The 14290-nt window shown below is 40.4% G+C and overlaps 1 protein-coding gene across 2 annotated transcripts in view; it reads left to right on the top strand.

Annotated features, from left to right (window-relative positions):
- The window catches only part of grm1 (glutamate metabotropic receptor 1), a 33163-nt gene that overhangs the window by 12118 nt on the left and 6755 nt on the right, over window positions 1–14290 (top strand). For both annotated transcript variants that reach the window (XM_022770091.1, XM_022770102.1), the window contains exons 4-7: window positions 9013–9248; window positions 10691–10937; window positions 11565–11733; window positions 13250–13376. In XM_022770091.1, coding sequence (XP_022625812.1) covers window positions 9013–9248; window positions 10691–10937; window positions 11565–11733; window positions 13250–13376 — 779 coding nt within the window. The remainder of the gene's footprint in view (window positions 1–9012; window positions 9249–10690; window positions 10938–11564; window positions 11734–13249; window positions 13377–14290) is intronic.

The following is a 14290-nucleotide window of genomic DNA, read 5'->3' as shown; positions in this document are numbered from 1 at the left end:
CGTTTTCTCTCTCCCTCTAATGCTGCTTGAATGCTGTTATTACTAAACATCATTTGCATAAGCTGCTTTTCCACATGTAACGCTCATTTCTGTCCCTGTCTTACACTCACAGTTTTGGTCCGGGTCCCATTTTGAATGCTCAATTCTTGTTTTTTATTTTGTTCCAGACAAAATGGACACTGAGATGGAAATGTGGATGTTCTACCCCTGTAATGCCTTGGCTCTAGTCATTATCAGGTTATGACTATGTCTTTTTGAAACAGCGCTGAGGTGCAAAGAAAGCTGTGAGCCCATATTGCGTGTGTCACATGCATTTCTGCATTTGGCTGTCCTATTCGATTTTCTGTAACAGGGGGACTCAGGTTTTGCTCTGAGCTTGAATAAATGAAACGTTTAGGGCGCCAGAGAGAGAGAGAGAGAGAGAGAGAGAGGAGTTGTGGCGCGACACATTTAGCTGCCTTTTTCCTGTCATCTGCAAGGCTTTCATCTCCTCCCCATCTCAGGAAGGAGAGTGCGGAGGATGTGGAATTCTGCCTATTGACTCCTTCTTGAGAGCAATTTGGCAAATAGTGGGGCACGAGCAAAAAAGAGACCTTGTCTCTGGCAACAACACCTAAATAAATGAGTATCTTTTTCATCCAGAGATGTACAAGAAGGTTAAGGCTGGATTTTTGTTTCTAGGTTTTGGTGTAATGAATCCTTCTTGAATCAACTGTTTAAAAATATATTCAGATTTATGGAAACCATTTGAATAACAAGATCAAGTGAATCTAAGATGGCAGAAAATGATTTTTGTTTGGTAACTTAGTGGATATTATTATTACTTTAAAGAGAAAATAGGCAGTTGCAACTTCTCTTGCCCTTTTCTGCCTTACAGGACCGTGTTTAGACTAAAATTGCAGGAAGGTTTTTCCACATCATCTATAATTCTCCTCTTCCCATCTCAGTATTATCTCAAGATGTGTGCGGCACGATACCCATGACTGTCAGTGTGCTGAATGGTTCTGTCATTAGGCTTCCAGTTAGAGCACAATAGCGACTGACACAGTAGTTATGAATGTAAGAGAGTGAAAGTGTGGAGGGCGGAGACAGGAGACAAAAAGAAGAGACATAAAGTCGAGCAATGAACCTCCATTTTCATGTTGTTCTCTCTGTGCGACATGATGACTCTGTCGTCATGACCCTCTGCACTAAAGCAATCTACTTGGAAGTTTAAAGAGAGTTCACTGGGGCAAGTCACGCAGGAATCAAGCTCAGGATAATTTTTGTTAGCAGGGCAGGATCTAGTTGAATAAAAGGCTTGTGTGCTGCTTTGGCTACTGTCACCATGGAGATTTTGTTTTGGCTCATGACAGAGTTGGTGTGATCGTCTCACTGCAGATCTGTCATTCAGTCTGTCAGCAGGCCTCCAAACACAATAGTCCCTTCTTCGAAAATATGGCTGACATCTGAGAAATTCCTCCCAGTAACAACAGTAACAAAGATTGTAATTATAAGATAAGGACACACTGTCGACGTTCATCCGGTAATGGAGCCCTGCTTTCATTACTGGTACGTACACATGTGGCTCTGGAGGGTATATTCAAGTTGAGTCAGGATTCGTGATTGCATCTGTTTGTGTTCCACTAAGCAAGGGAGCACAATGAACTGCATCTGAATATTTATAACACGCCTCTGATGTTAATTGAAAGCAGCCACACATTGTCAAGGACATCTCTCTGTTTCCAATTGATGCCTTGTGTTCCCTTGTGCGAGGGGATGGGTGAATGACATTGGAGTGATCAAAAATAGCACGGTGGCTTTGCATGTGGACATAGTTGTCACATCATGATTCACAGAAGCTGAAATGTTTTCTTGTACAGACAGCTAACATTGGACCAAAGTGTATGGATATAGCATGTATACACAAAGAGAATAGTGAATGGAGGCGCACCACAAATCGGTCATGATCTGCCACAGCAGTGTGCTGCAGTGCTAAAATGATTGGTTGTAAGAAGAATCATTAGCAAGGATTTACAGTAAATAACCAATTATCTTTTTAGTCATTTTTAAACATTCTCTGGTTTGAGTCTCTAAAATGTGAGACTTTGTTGCTTTTTTGCTGTTTTATATCACTGTAAATGAAACAAGCTTAGGTTTAGGACAGTTGGTTGGACAAAACGACATCATCCTGTGGTCTGAGAAACTGTAATGAAACATTTTTCATAATTTAAACCAAAGGAGGAGGATCGTGTGCACATCCAAACCCCTGTTGGCCACAGAGAATACAAAGGAAAGGGAGAGGCAGTCCACACACACTGAATTTTGAAAGCTCCCAAAAATGTAATGATGCATAGTTTTGACCTCCAGGGTCTTTGTCAAACAAATATAACTAGATCCACAAACCTGGTCTGTCTGTCCCTGGTACCAAAACCTAGATCAGTTTCTTCTCATAAACAATGAGGAGGACAGGATTGCAAAAATGTAAAGATGCAGGATATTATTTGGTTCTTTAATGTTTATAGTACATTGTTTTGGAGTAATGACCATTATTTTATATCATGATTTCCCCCAGATGGAAAGGTGAAGTTTCTTTTTTAGTCTGTATATAAAGCCTGCTTTTTGTTCACATGGACGCTTGCCTGACAAAGACCTCGGTCCGTCGGACATTTGATAGAATAAATAACAATTAATGCAGACATATTTGCCATTAATGGAAATCTACAATAGAAGTTTGACATCAGTTCTAATCGTTGTAATAATGAGCACCCAAAATGCCAGACATGCACCCAACATGCAACAAATGTAGGACTAGCACGTGATGGTTTTACATTAAACTGACCTACTAATAATAAGATCTTGTCATCCATCATTCACTGCCACAGCTGATATTCAATGCACAGACTTTGTCATGGGGTTTAGTAGTGAACTGACATCCCTTGGTAGTAAGAAGCAAAAAGGATTTTCTCCCAGCAGTGTTCCCTGTCAGTGTAGAGGAGACTGATCTCCTAACTCAAACTGGGGCATGATGAATAAGTAAAAGCAGCCTGGATGGGCTTTTAAAGGCTCCCCGGCTCACCCAGGGCCCTCTGTGTCACCTCAAGAGAGTCCTGCTGCTGCTGCTGCCATGTAGCTAACAAGCCACCACCACCACTCCTGTTTTAACTCCACACAGAAATGAGAGAAATGGAGGATAATGGGAGAATACGGAGAGAGAGAGAGAGAGAGATAAAGGCAGAGAGTAGGGATGGAGCTGCAGCTCTTCTGCAGTTGCAGTGGCATATGAAGAGTGAAAATTACAAAATAGAAATTATGGAATATACAGTATCTAGTATCTACAGAGACAGAGAGAGACCAAGCCTAAATATATTCCTTGGACCCATTTCACCAAATTTGCATCATGGAGGCAGCAACTTTGAAACATGAGATTATTTCCTCTCACTTCTTTTAACACATTTCACCAAAGGCCATACTTAGGACCCATGCATGTGCACACAAGCCCACTAATGAAGTAAAGAGGCAAAGAAAATGTTCCATCTCGACCAGCTACAACATTAAAATGCTGCTTACACATTTATGCACAAGTAATAATAATATAACTCTGGAATGGGCTATTCTGTATTATATTAATATAACTGTGATACATGTAACTTAGGTACATATTCCTTCAAATACTTCTTCCACCACTGAACAAGATATCAGTGGACCATGAACAAAAAGAGAGCGTGAAAAGAAGTTACAGTAGATGTGTATGTGCGTGTGTGTGTGTGTGTGTGTGTGTGTGTGTGTGTGTGTGTGTGTGTGTGTGTGTGTGTGTGTGTGTTTTACATTAAGATCAAAGATTTGATACATTATTTTACTTTTCAAAAGAATGTAATTCTTCTCATTAGACCAGTCGATATGTTGAAGGTTTGTGAATGACAGACAGATTAAAAGTTTTTCCATTAACTACCTGAACTTTTATTTTAACACTTGAATAGAGCAATTAGGAAACTCTTGACTCCCCTATCCTCCCCTTCCTCTTTTTAAAGTAACTCTTCCCATTCATCCTCCAGGGGAAACAGCGCATGTGATTAAATTTCTGCCCTGCCAATTAATTCATGGCTTCATAAATATACAAATGTGCTATCAAACTGGAACTAGATCATCCGGGGGAGTCGGGGGAGCTCTCAGTCTACTCACTGTTGTATACTACTCTATAAATTATCCAGCTGATGGCATGCTGCGCTCCTCTAAACAATGCCACACATCATCAAGTCTCAGTAAATCATTGACATACACACATCCTATTATTTAGCATATGGCTTCAAAGGGAGAGCAGGCTGCTGACTTTACTTGCAGAGATAAGCACTGACGTAAATGGTTCATAAAATGCACTTAGAACGTTGAGGGTAAAAGGGAAATGAAATTCAGTTTATACAGTCAAAATTAGCCTCAGTCTTCTGGGTTTTACTTGTTTGGTTTCGATGTATCCTAAATCAAATTGTGACTCCATCTGTGGATGAGCATAAGAGGCAATCACAACTCTGCAGTGTTCCCATTTTACCCTGGTGCTGACTTTGCTACACTGGCCTAATGTCAAATTTAGACTGAATTCAAAATCCTTTTAATTACTTTGATCTGATCCCATATACAGTAGGTCCACTAGGCCTCTTAGGTCAACAGAGCAAAGGCTCTTGGTTGTGTTTTTCTGTCCTCAGCCCTGTTTCACAACAGTGATTGATGCAAACTGATGACATGCAGATTGCAAATGGTTGCATTGTCATGTATTGTAGATACATTGGCGAGTTCCAAAGGGCTCTGATGTAAGAGCATGGATCGTAAGAGTGCTGTTTGTTTTGGGAGGAAATGGTCTGATCCTGGGTCTGGATCCCAGGTTATGGAACAGTCTATCTCTGGAGGTCAGGTCAGAAAACTCGAGCATTCAAATCTCATTTCAAGACCTAGTTATTCTCAGAGGCATTTTACTGATGTTTCCTTAACTTGATTTGTTCTTATACTAAATATTTATTGAACAGCTTTCTAATCATCGCTTTGCAGATTTTGGATTTACAAAAAGCTTGGTCGATATTCAGCCACTTATTACTTAAGTACTCACTGTACTTACTAATGTGTCTCAACTGACCTGGACACCAGACACTGAGGTTAGACGGCCACCAAGAGTGAGCAAGTTTCTTTAAACCATGACCTCACTTTTTCCGAACTCATGTTTTTGTTGGCTTATCCAACCTTTTCCAAAAGTAACTGGACTTCAGCATGTTGCCTTATATTACAAATCTCAGCCTTTATAAGTTAAGAGCTAAAATGAATGTTTTCCTTTAATTTTCAGCTGTAATCATCTCAGCTATATACTGCTTTATATTCACACCCACTGCTTTGTCCATCTTCAGTGCAACAACTGCAAAACTAATAACATACTTGAACAGCACTGACTCCTTAATCTGCTTAAGCAGGTGTTCCTCCAGTATATCTGACTCAGGTTATGTAATAATGGGCCTTCCAATACGCAGCTTGAAGCCGCGGAACATTGAGGTGACATTAAATCAGATTTTGTCCCATTAGGCGTCCCTCTGGTGGCCCGAGAGTTTTGATGAGCTGTTTGGTGTTCTGCCAGACAGCACGATCCTGAGAGAGCGGAGCGAGGAGAGAGAATGTCACTTTACTTCATCACAAACTCCACTGTGAGAAACAGTCCAGCATGTCTTCAATGCCTCCTGCATTATTCATATAGAGTGTTGAACAGCACTCCCCCCCCCCTCTCTCCCCTTCTCTCCCTCTCTTTATCTACAAACCAATCTGTGTTCCACTTTTCTGGTAGAATAAATATGTTAAACACTGAATTTTATTGAATAGACCACATTAAATGCAGTTACCTTGTCAGGTAAGGTGACTTTACAATAAATACTTGGAACACACACAAATCTATAAGTTGGTGTGTGTGTCTTTGTGTGTCTGTCTGTACTGTATACACTGAAAGAGAGAGGAAGGGACAGAGACAGTATTCACTTGGAGTGAATGAACAAAATGTGACCAGGGCCGATGCAATTCACGTGTTTCTGACCCTAAACTCAATTAGGAGATTGAAAAGGATGACCCAGCTGAGTTGTGCTTCATAAATATACAGCAAAAATACAGACCACATCTTTACAGACAGAACAGGCAGATATCCCTACACAAGGAATAAGACGTGTGGAACCATATATGTGGAATTTTGTTCTCTCACCATCACCACTTTTCCTGTCTTTAACAGTATTTGTTGCATACAATTACCAGTCATTTAAAAAACATTCGTCATCACATTTTTTTCAACTTCAAGTAGACTAAAAACACCTGTTGACTTTACACATTTACTGTATTCTAGTGCTTAAATGTAAGCCCTACAAATATGCCTATTGATCACATTATGTTTCCCAAGCATGAACAAAACTTTAGCCAACGGTATATAAATAAGTACATAACCTGAAAACACTCAATACTGGAGTTATTTTTCTTTTCATTTAAAGTATAAGGCTGGTGATAATATACTGTATATTTTTTATTATATATCATACAAAAAGGCCAAAACTAACAATCATACTGACATTTATTGTCTGTGTAGCCAAAGCCTGATACAGTTTATTACTCTGTGCTACAGAGCTTCTTTGTTGTCCAAAAACTATTAAAAACACACCAATGATGCAGCCGTCGCACTGGCTGACATGTTGATGATGAATATGGGCACTGTAGCTTATTTTGAGTCAATCCCTCATACATCTTCCTGGTCCTGTAAACCACCACACGAAACGTGTATTCATCCACAGCTGAAAATAAATAGTCCCCAACAAATTGACTATTTACATCTGTTTGAGTAACATTTGTTTAGAACTGCAGTGCCCAGGTGTTTAAGTATTCATTTGTAACCTGCTTTTAAAGACACTGGTTTACAGCTGAGTGCCACAGATATGGTTGAAAGTGTTTAGGGATAGAGGAATGCGTTGTTGGTTGTGATATTTTCATGGGTTTTTTGGACTGTAAGAAGAATATGAAACAATTCTATCACCATATACACCTCAGAAGGTAGTTCACTGACCTTTAGACATGTGATTATACTGGTTCAGAGACCTCAGAATCAGAGAGCCGGGCGTCAGAGTCAGCTGGAGAAACTTCAAGATGACATTGGATCTTTTTCAGAAAATTTCCATACCGTCTGTCTCCTGCTGCCCAGTATATGTAGGAATCTATAAGGCTTTTAGCTTGAGTACGCCTATACTACCTGTATCACACTGGGTTTATAGTATCCTCCTAACATTCTCACAAATTTGGTTGAATGTCTCCCTTTCTTTGACTGACAGTAATTGTGGACATAAAGGTCAGAGACATTGACTTGCACACCCTCACACACAAACACACACATGTCCTTATCCATCACCCAGAACATCCCAAGTGTGCGAGGTAATTGGTTCCATGGTGAGTCATACCTAATTGGTGTGTAGCTGTCAATAGCACAGGTATTTCAAGGCAGTAGCCCGCAGTCCACATTAAAGTTAAAGAGACACAGAGAGTGAAATACAGACGGAAACCCTCACCGACTCAGCTTTATAGAGAAAGAGCAGAGCTTAGGTCGGTGCTTTTTTATCTGTTAATTTGTTTTTCAGTGTCCCCATCACTGGTGTTTTCCATTTCTCTTGGAGCCCACTGGGCAGCTGCATGTCCAAATTAGCTTGGTAGGGCAGAAATTCTCGCACAGAAGGTTACACAAGCAAACAAACAAGCAAGCAAGCTGAAGGGATCATGTGAAGCCTACAATTACAGTTGAGGCCCTGTTGCTGAGATTTCCATCCTCTTAAATTGAGGATCTCTGCAGTGGACTTGAGGTAAACCTCCAAACAATGCTGCCATGCTAATTTAACATCGTACAAGAGTGGCGGCTATAGTCTACGCTCCTGTTGTTGAATCTCTTTATTTACATGAAAACAACACGTGACCTAGAGTTTGGGGTTGTGCTCTGATGTGGTTCTGTCATCATGTTTTGCTGCTGTTTGATGGGAGCTTGTCCATTAGTCTCCATCTGAACATACAAACGATGAGATTCAGCCCTCAGCTGCTCGAATTCAATTTTGCCATCTAGTCTTTGTTATTACTGTTTATGTTTCCTTCTTTTTAACTCTAAACGGCTTTGGCACGGTTCTTTTTTCATCCTGTACGTACATAATTCAGCTTCCCCTTTAAAGATGGAAATTACAAATGACTTTGCTAATTCGAATCATTTGGTTAATTTCAAATAGTCATTGACAATGTAGTTTGTTCACTTTTTTCTAAGCAATTATGTCAGCATTCAAATGCACTTCAGTATGTTGATTGTGAACGCATCACTGTTTATATAGCCACAACGTTCAACCAGTTCTTAATGTTTACTGTTACAGTTGGTTGCTGGTACAAGCTGTTACACTCAGTTCAGTGCAAAACGAGGCCTCTCTAAAGACTGTGCGTAGGGCTAATAGCTCAGCAGGAAACTATGTGCTATTTAAGTCATCGCAATCAGTTCTATGGATATTTTGTTGTTTTGGTAAGCTTTTAACAAGGAACTAAGGGTTGAGTTGACAGCCATGCTTTTAGTCACCTTTGATGGGAGCTCCACTGCTAAAAGCTGCTTATCCAGTTGAGGACAATAATGGTTGAGTGTAGTCAGTTCAGTCTGATGATTTGATGTTAAAGAGTTGCTTGTACATGTATTAAACATTTTTTCTGTCCTGTCCCTTTAAGAAATGGCATGAATGAAATAAGGAAAATAAAGTAAATAAATAAAGTGTGAATGCTCCAGAGAATAATTTTATGGCCTTGTCAACCTGAATCAGTAGTTAAAGGTAAATTATAATCCACAATATAAAAGACTCATGACAGTTATAAGTACAGAGTATCATCACTGTGTGGCAGCTCCTCTCGCTCTAAATTATGACAATGTTTTATTCACATTCAAATCTTTTTATAATATTTTACCCTTTCCCATGTAATCTTCACATTATAGCTTCTCCCTCTTCTCTCTCGCTCCTGCAGTGATGGATGGGCAGACCGTTACGAGGTTGTGGAGGGTTATGAGCAAGAAGCAGAGGGAGGAATCACTATGAAGCTGCAATCAGAGGTGGTCAAGTCCTTTGATGACTACTACCTGAAGCTGCGTCTGGACACCAACACTAGGAACCCCTGGTTCCCCGAGTTCTGGCAGTACCGTTTCCAGTGCCGCCTGCTGGGTCATCCACAGGAGAACAAGAACTACAAGAAAGTCTGCTCCGGTGGGTGACAACAGAGAAATTCATATTTTTGTTGTTTGTAAATAAGAGGCAATTTTTGTGACACATGAATAGGCAAACAGTTTTTTTCCTCATGTAGTCCTCTCAGGCATCATCCTCTATTCATTCATTCAGCTGTCAGTGAGAGTAGAGGGTTAAATCTGAGTGCAAAACCGAATAATAACAAAAACTGTATTTTTTTTCTGTTTTCCTCCCTGAACATTTTCTCCCTTTGCTCTCAAACAGGTGATCACGATAAATTGAGTTCTTGACTTGTTAACAGCATTTAAATCACAATTCAAAATTACGCAACAAATCCAATCTAAAAAAGTAAGCAAATGAACACTGCAATCAAAATAATATTAAAATGAATTGCTCAGCTTGCTTTTAATCAAATGATAATTCAAATCAATTAGTGGTTTGTGATGACTGTTACTATCTCAGAGCACTGCAGTCATAGCTGCTTTTCTGCTGTCTTTGTATCACATTTGTACATACCTCTTTTATTCCAAAGACCTTCAAGGTGGTAAGTGCATTTTTCTAGCCATTACCATGGTAATGATTTTTTTTTTTTTTTTTTATCAGAACTGCACCTGCACTCTGTAAGCATTTGACTCCTCCAAGACAGGAAGAGTTTGACTGATGCTTTGCTAAAAACAAACATCTCTGTAATGTCTTAAATGTGATTTAGTCAAATGGGGAGATGTGTTCATCCTGGCTCTCAGCTGGAGTAAGGGATTGCATCAGTCAAACTCTGATGTGGAGCACTGGGATTGTTTATACTGTATGAAGAATAAAAAGAAAATGGCCTTACACTTTGAAAAACTGCACAAAGGAATGGCTCACTAAGCACACATTGTTCACCCAAACAGCTGGAACACCTGAAACGATGCTGGTGTCTATTTAAATTGATCACACCCTTTCTTTTCCACTGTATATGCATGTTGATTTTATAGACAAAAGAATCTTTATTTTAAATGCACTGTCTATGGGAAAAGAGAAATTTAAATCCATTCTTAAACTCTGGAAAAAGTATCTTCATGCTGGGATCCAAAAAAAAAAAAGCACAATTTCTACTTTTATTTAAAAATCCTCCAAAACACTGGGGTTAGACTGCGGGACAGTGCCTTTAGATGGCTGATAATGGTGAAGTACAACTTGGCATCCAGAGTCTTGGGATTTTCCCAGACAGCAGTTGTTCTCCACATCTGTTTCTTACTGAGCTGTGGACTTGTTGTGATTTCCTTGTATGCTAATATATTTTGCTGCAAAAGAGGGTTCTGTTTTGCAATATATTCCCCATGTCTGGTTCAAATTTCATCATGCATTGTGAAAAACACCAGATTTTTTTGCAGCACAATATTTATTTTGCCTTTATTCCGACAGTTGAACTGTCCTTGAAACAGATTAACTGTTTGATGCTCTCTTCTTTTCCTCTCTAACAGGAAATGAAAGTCTGCATGAAAACTATGTTCAAGATAGTAAGATGGGCTTTGTCATCAATGCCATCTATGCCATGGCTCATGGCCTCCATGATATGCACAAGGAGTTGTGTCCAGGGCAGACGGGGCTCTGTGAGGCCATGGACCCCATCGATGGCAGCAAGCTTCTGGACTACCTCTTAAAGACGTCCTTCAGAGGAGTGTCAGGGGAGGAGATTTATTTTGATGAAAACGGAGACACCCCAGGAAGGTAAGAGGATGAGGAGGGTGATAAGAATGTATAAAAATGCAGGACGATGGAAATAGAGAGTTCAGATCATCAATTTGGTTACAATCTGTGAATTTCTGTCTTCTCACACTTTCCTACTCATTAGCACACGTGCACATGCACACACTTGTGCACCAATCTTGAGCACGAAAGGATGTAATTAGTTTGGACTGGAACAGATTCAGTGGATTGTCCGCTGTGGCAGCCACTTTCATCTCTCTTCAGTCCAACAGACAGCATTTGACAGTCAGAAAACACAGCCGTGTCATTCCTCCGTCAGCTAGAGGTCAGGTAGAGCACATCCTGCTTCAATATGAAAATAAGGCCGCAGTGTGCACTGGCATGAGCTCTCTATGTCACACTAACAGGGTTGTAAAGCTATTTAAGTGACTTTGGATAAAAAAAAGGTTTGCTAAGGTGTGGAATCGTTATCATTAAATTACCTGTCACTCTCACTTTCTCCCCTCCCTCTGTATCTCCCTCTTCCTCACTCCTCTGTGATCTTTAACACTACCTCTTTCTACTTTGTCCCACATTTTGTTTTATTTTCTTCTTTAAACTAATTTCTGCTCATTATGGTCCTCCGACTCTCTGCCTCTGTCCATCCAGGTATGACATCATGAATTTACAGAGTGTGGGTGATGGTCGCTATGACTATCTAAATGTGGGCTCCTGGCATGAAGGCATCTTGAACATTGATGACAACAAGCTGTGGATGAACAGCAGCGACATGGTCCGCTCAGTCTGCAGTGAGCCCTGCTCCAAAGGACAGATAAAGGTAGGAATCCATAATAATCCCCCTTAGAGAAAATTCTTTATTGTTAAATTAACTCTGCCAGAGTTAATTTAGTCAGAAAAACCTGAAGTCTGAAAAATCAATAGTCATTAACAGTGGAGAATTTGCTGTGTGACTCTGGAGTGTGTGTTTAAGTAAATACCAGGAGAGCTAATTTAGCACTGATTCTATTCTGCTAGCTAATTCTTATTGTAACAAGTAGATGAGATTAGCCAGGTACACACACACAACAAGTTTCACTAGTCTTTGTCAATTCTTGTTGAAAAATGTCCTTTCCAAGTTGACTTAGAGTCTACAGCTGAACTAATGGCGGTGTAAGGCTGTACTTAACTCTGCAGTGCTTTGAGCTAAATGCTATTGTTAGCATGCTAACATTTATTTAAACTTTATTTAACCAGGCAGTCTCGTGGAGATTGCTCAAATACTACATATCAGCTACCTGCTCATCACCAAAGTCATTAGGATTCAGTCCTTGGGGAGTATGAATGTCTCAATTTCATGACAATCCATCCAGTGGTTGTTGGGATAGTGGTGGATGAACTGACCTGCCAACATTGCCATCCATGGATTTCTGCCGCTGGTGTGGCTAAAAATAAGCAGATTTCAATCAGTTAGGACAGATGGTATTTCCCCTGTGCTCTTAAATAATTGTCTTTACTGGTAACTATGTCACCACTTGGATTTTATTTGCAGTTCCAGCAATAAATCTTGACACGTTGCATTTGTTCTCTTTGGTAGTCATCCAACGCATTCTCAGCTGGCAGTAAACTTTAAGGATGTTACTCTGGGATGTCCTACATTTTGGATCCCTGCTTCATCAATTAGTTATTATACAAAAATTCTTCATGAAGGAGAAAAGAATTCACAATATCAGTCTCAGTAAACACGATTGAGAAAGGTTCTGAGTAAATAATAAAAAACTGAATTCTTATAGTTTTCAGAAGTACTTTCAAGTCAAATCATTTTGTATTATTCACACAAGGTGTAAAAAATGAATTCCTGTGCTGTTCACCCCACCTGGCTGAGGAGAAGACCAGCTCGGGACAGTAAATAATAAGAGCTGGTATTGAGCCCAGTTTGTAGAAATGCCCTGGTTTGCTTCATCTGGGGCTGATTGTTTTCAGTCTAGCTATACACTAAGTCGCCCTGAGGGAGGGTGCATCCTCTCTCCTGGCTGCTCATGCTTCCCCCTCTATCTGCTTTGTTTCCTGCCCCACTTATCACCCTGCTTTACATATCACAGTGCTAGTAACAGCTGCTCTGGGAGCAGAATGTAAATGCAACTGGCCTTATTTTATAAACAGTGTGTCTGGGGCTCAAGAAAAAAAAAAAAAACTACACCAACATATCCTCGTCTTTGATATCCCCTTGAGTCTGATTACTTATTTAGGTTGCTTTGGGTGTGATGTGCTTCTTGTGATGGTTTGATCAGTGTTGTGACTGGTGACTAAGATGACCGTGACCCCTCGTTGTTGATGTCTGGCCTCTCTGTGTGCAGGTGATTCGAAAGGGCGAGGTGAGCTGCTGTTGGATCTGCACCACATGCAAGGACAATGAGTACGTCCAGGATGAGTTTACCTGCAAAGCATGTGAGCTGGGATGGTGGCCCGATGATGAACTGGCAGGTAGGAGAGGGAAAACCAATTATGCTTTCATGTACAATATTCATCCATCTTCTTTATTTTTATCCCTTAATCAACCCAGATTCATTAATTTACTTTTCATGTATTTGCGGCTAGCTAACCCACCCTGTGCACAATCTCTTATCAGCACATTTACGTCTTATAACATCAGTTTCACCGAAAACAGCCCAAACACTTTAATTTTGACTATTTTGTGCTTTCAAAAATCGTCCTCACCCATCATCCTCCTCATACTTCACACCCTGACACCTCCTTTTGCTGATGCTTTTCATCATCCAGTTCCTATGACCCTGCTCTGTTAGCTTTCTCAACCTCCACACTACTTTCCAAAAAGTGACACTGCTCACTTCCCTCCTCCCTGCTCTTTGCCTTGTTGTGACCCAGTGGTTGTTTTGACAGCGATTTATAGAATTGAGAGGAGCACTCAGTTCCCAGGTGTGAAATCCTATTACTGCCATGAGAGGCTTGGGGATACATTTCAGCAGTCTGTCGAGGAAGAAATTCTCCCTTCATTCTCATTACGTGTCCCCGTCTGGAGAATACTAATAGAGAGAGTTGGTATCCTATTCATAGAGTGAGGCTGTACTGCCCATATGTTCACTCACATGCTCATTTAGGGCAGATTTTTTAAACACTTTTATTTTTGGCTGGACTGCTACAGCGGGGCCAGCCTTATAAACAGGTCAGTCGCTCACTGACTGAGTGACTGACTGAGTATTCAAGTTACACCGTTGGTCAGCCAAATGCCGTGTGACTGAGTGATGACGTTACACCATTGGCTGGCCGGTCGAGTTTTAGGGCTTCCCTGCTGGTCATTGCTCTTTCAAAGTGGTTTAGCACAAACAAGCAGTGCTGCCAACTTAGCGCCTTTGTCGCTAGATTTCTCGACTTTTCAG

Source organism: Seriola dumerili, unplaced genomic scaffold (assembly GCF_002260705.1).
Source record: "Seriola dumerili isolate Sdu_G_001 unplaced genomic scaffold, Sdu_1.0 BDQW01000025.1, whole genome shotgun sequence".
Taxonomy (NCBI): domain Eukaryota; kingdom Metazoa; phylum Chordata; class Actinopteri; order Carangiformes; family Carangidae; genus Seriola; species Seriola dumerili.
Note: the sequence above shows the minus strand (reverse complement) of the source record. Positions and strands in the feature narration are given on the sequence as shown.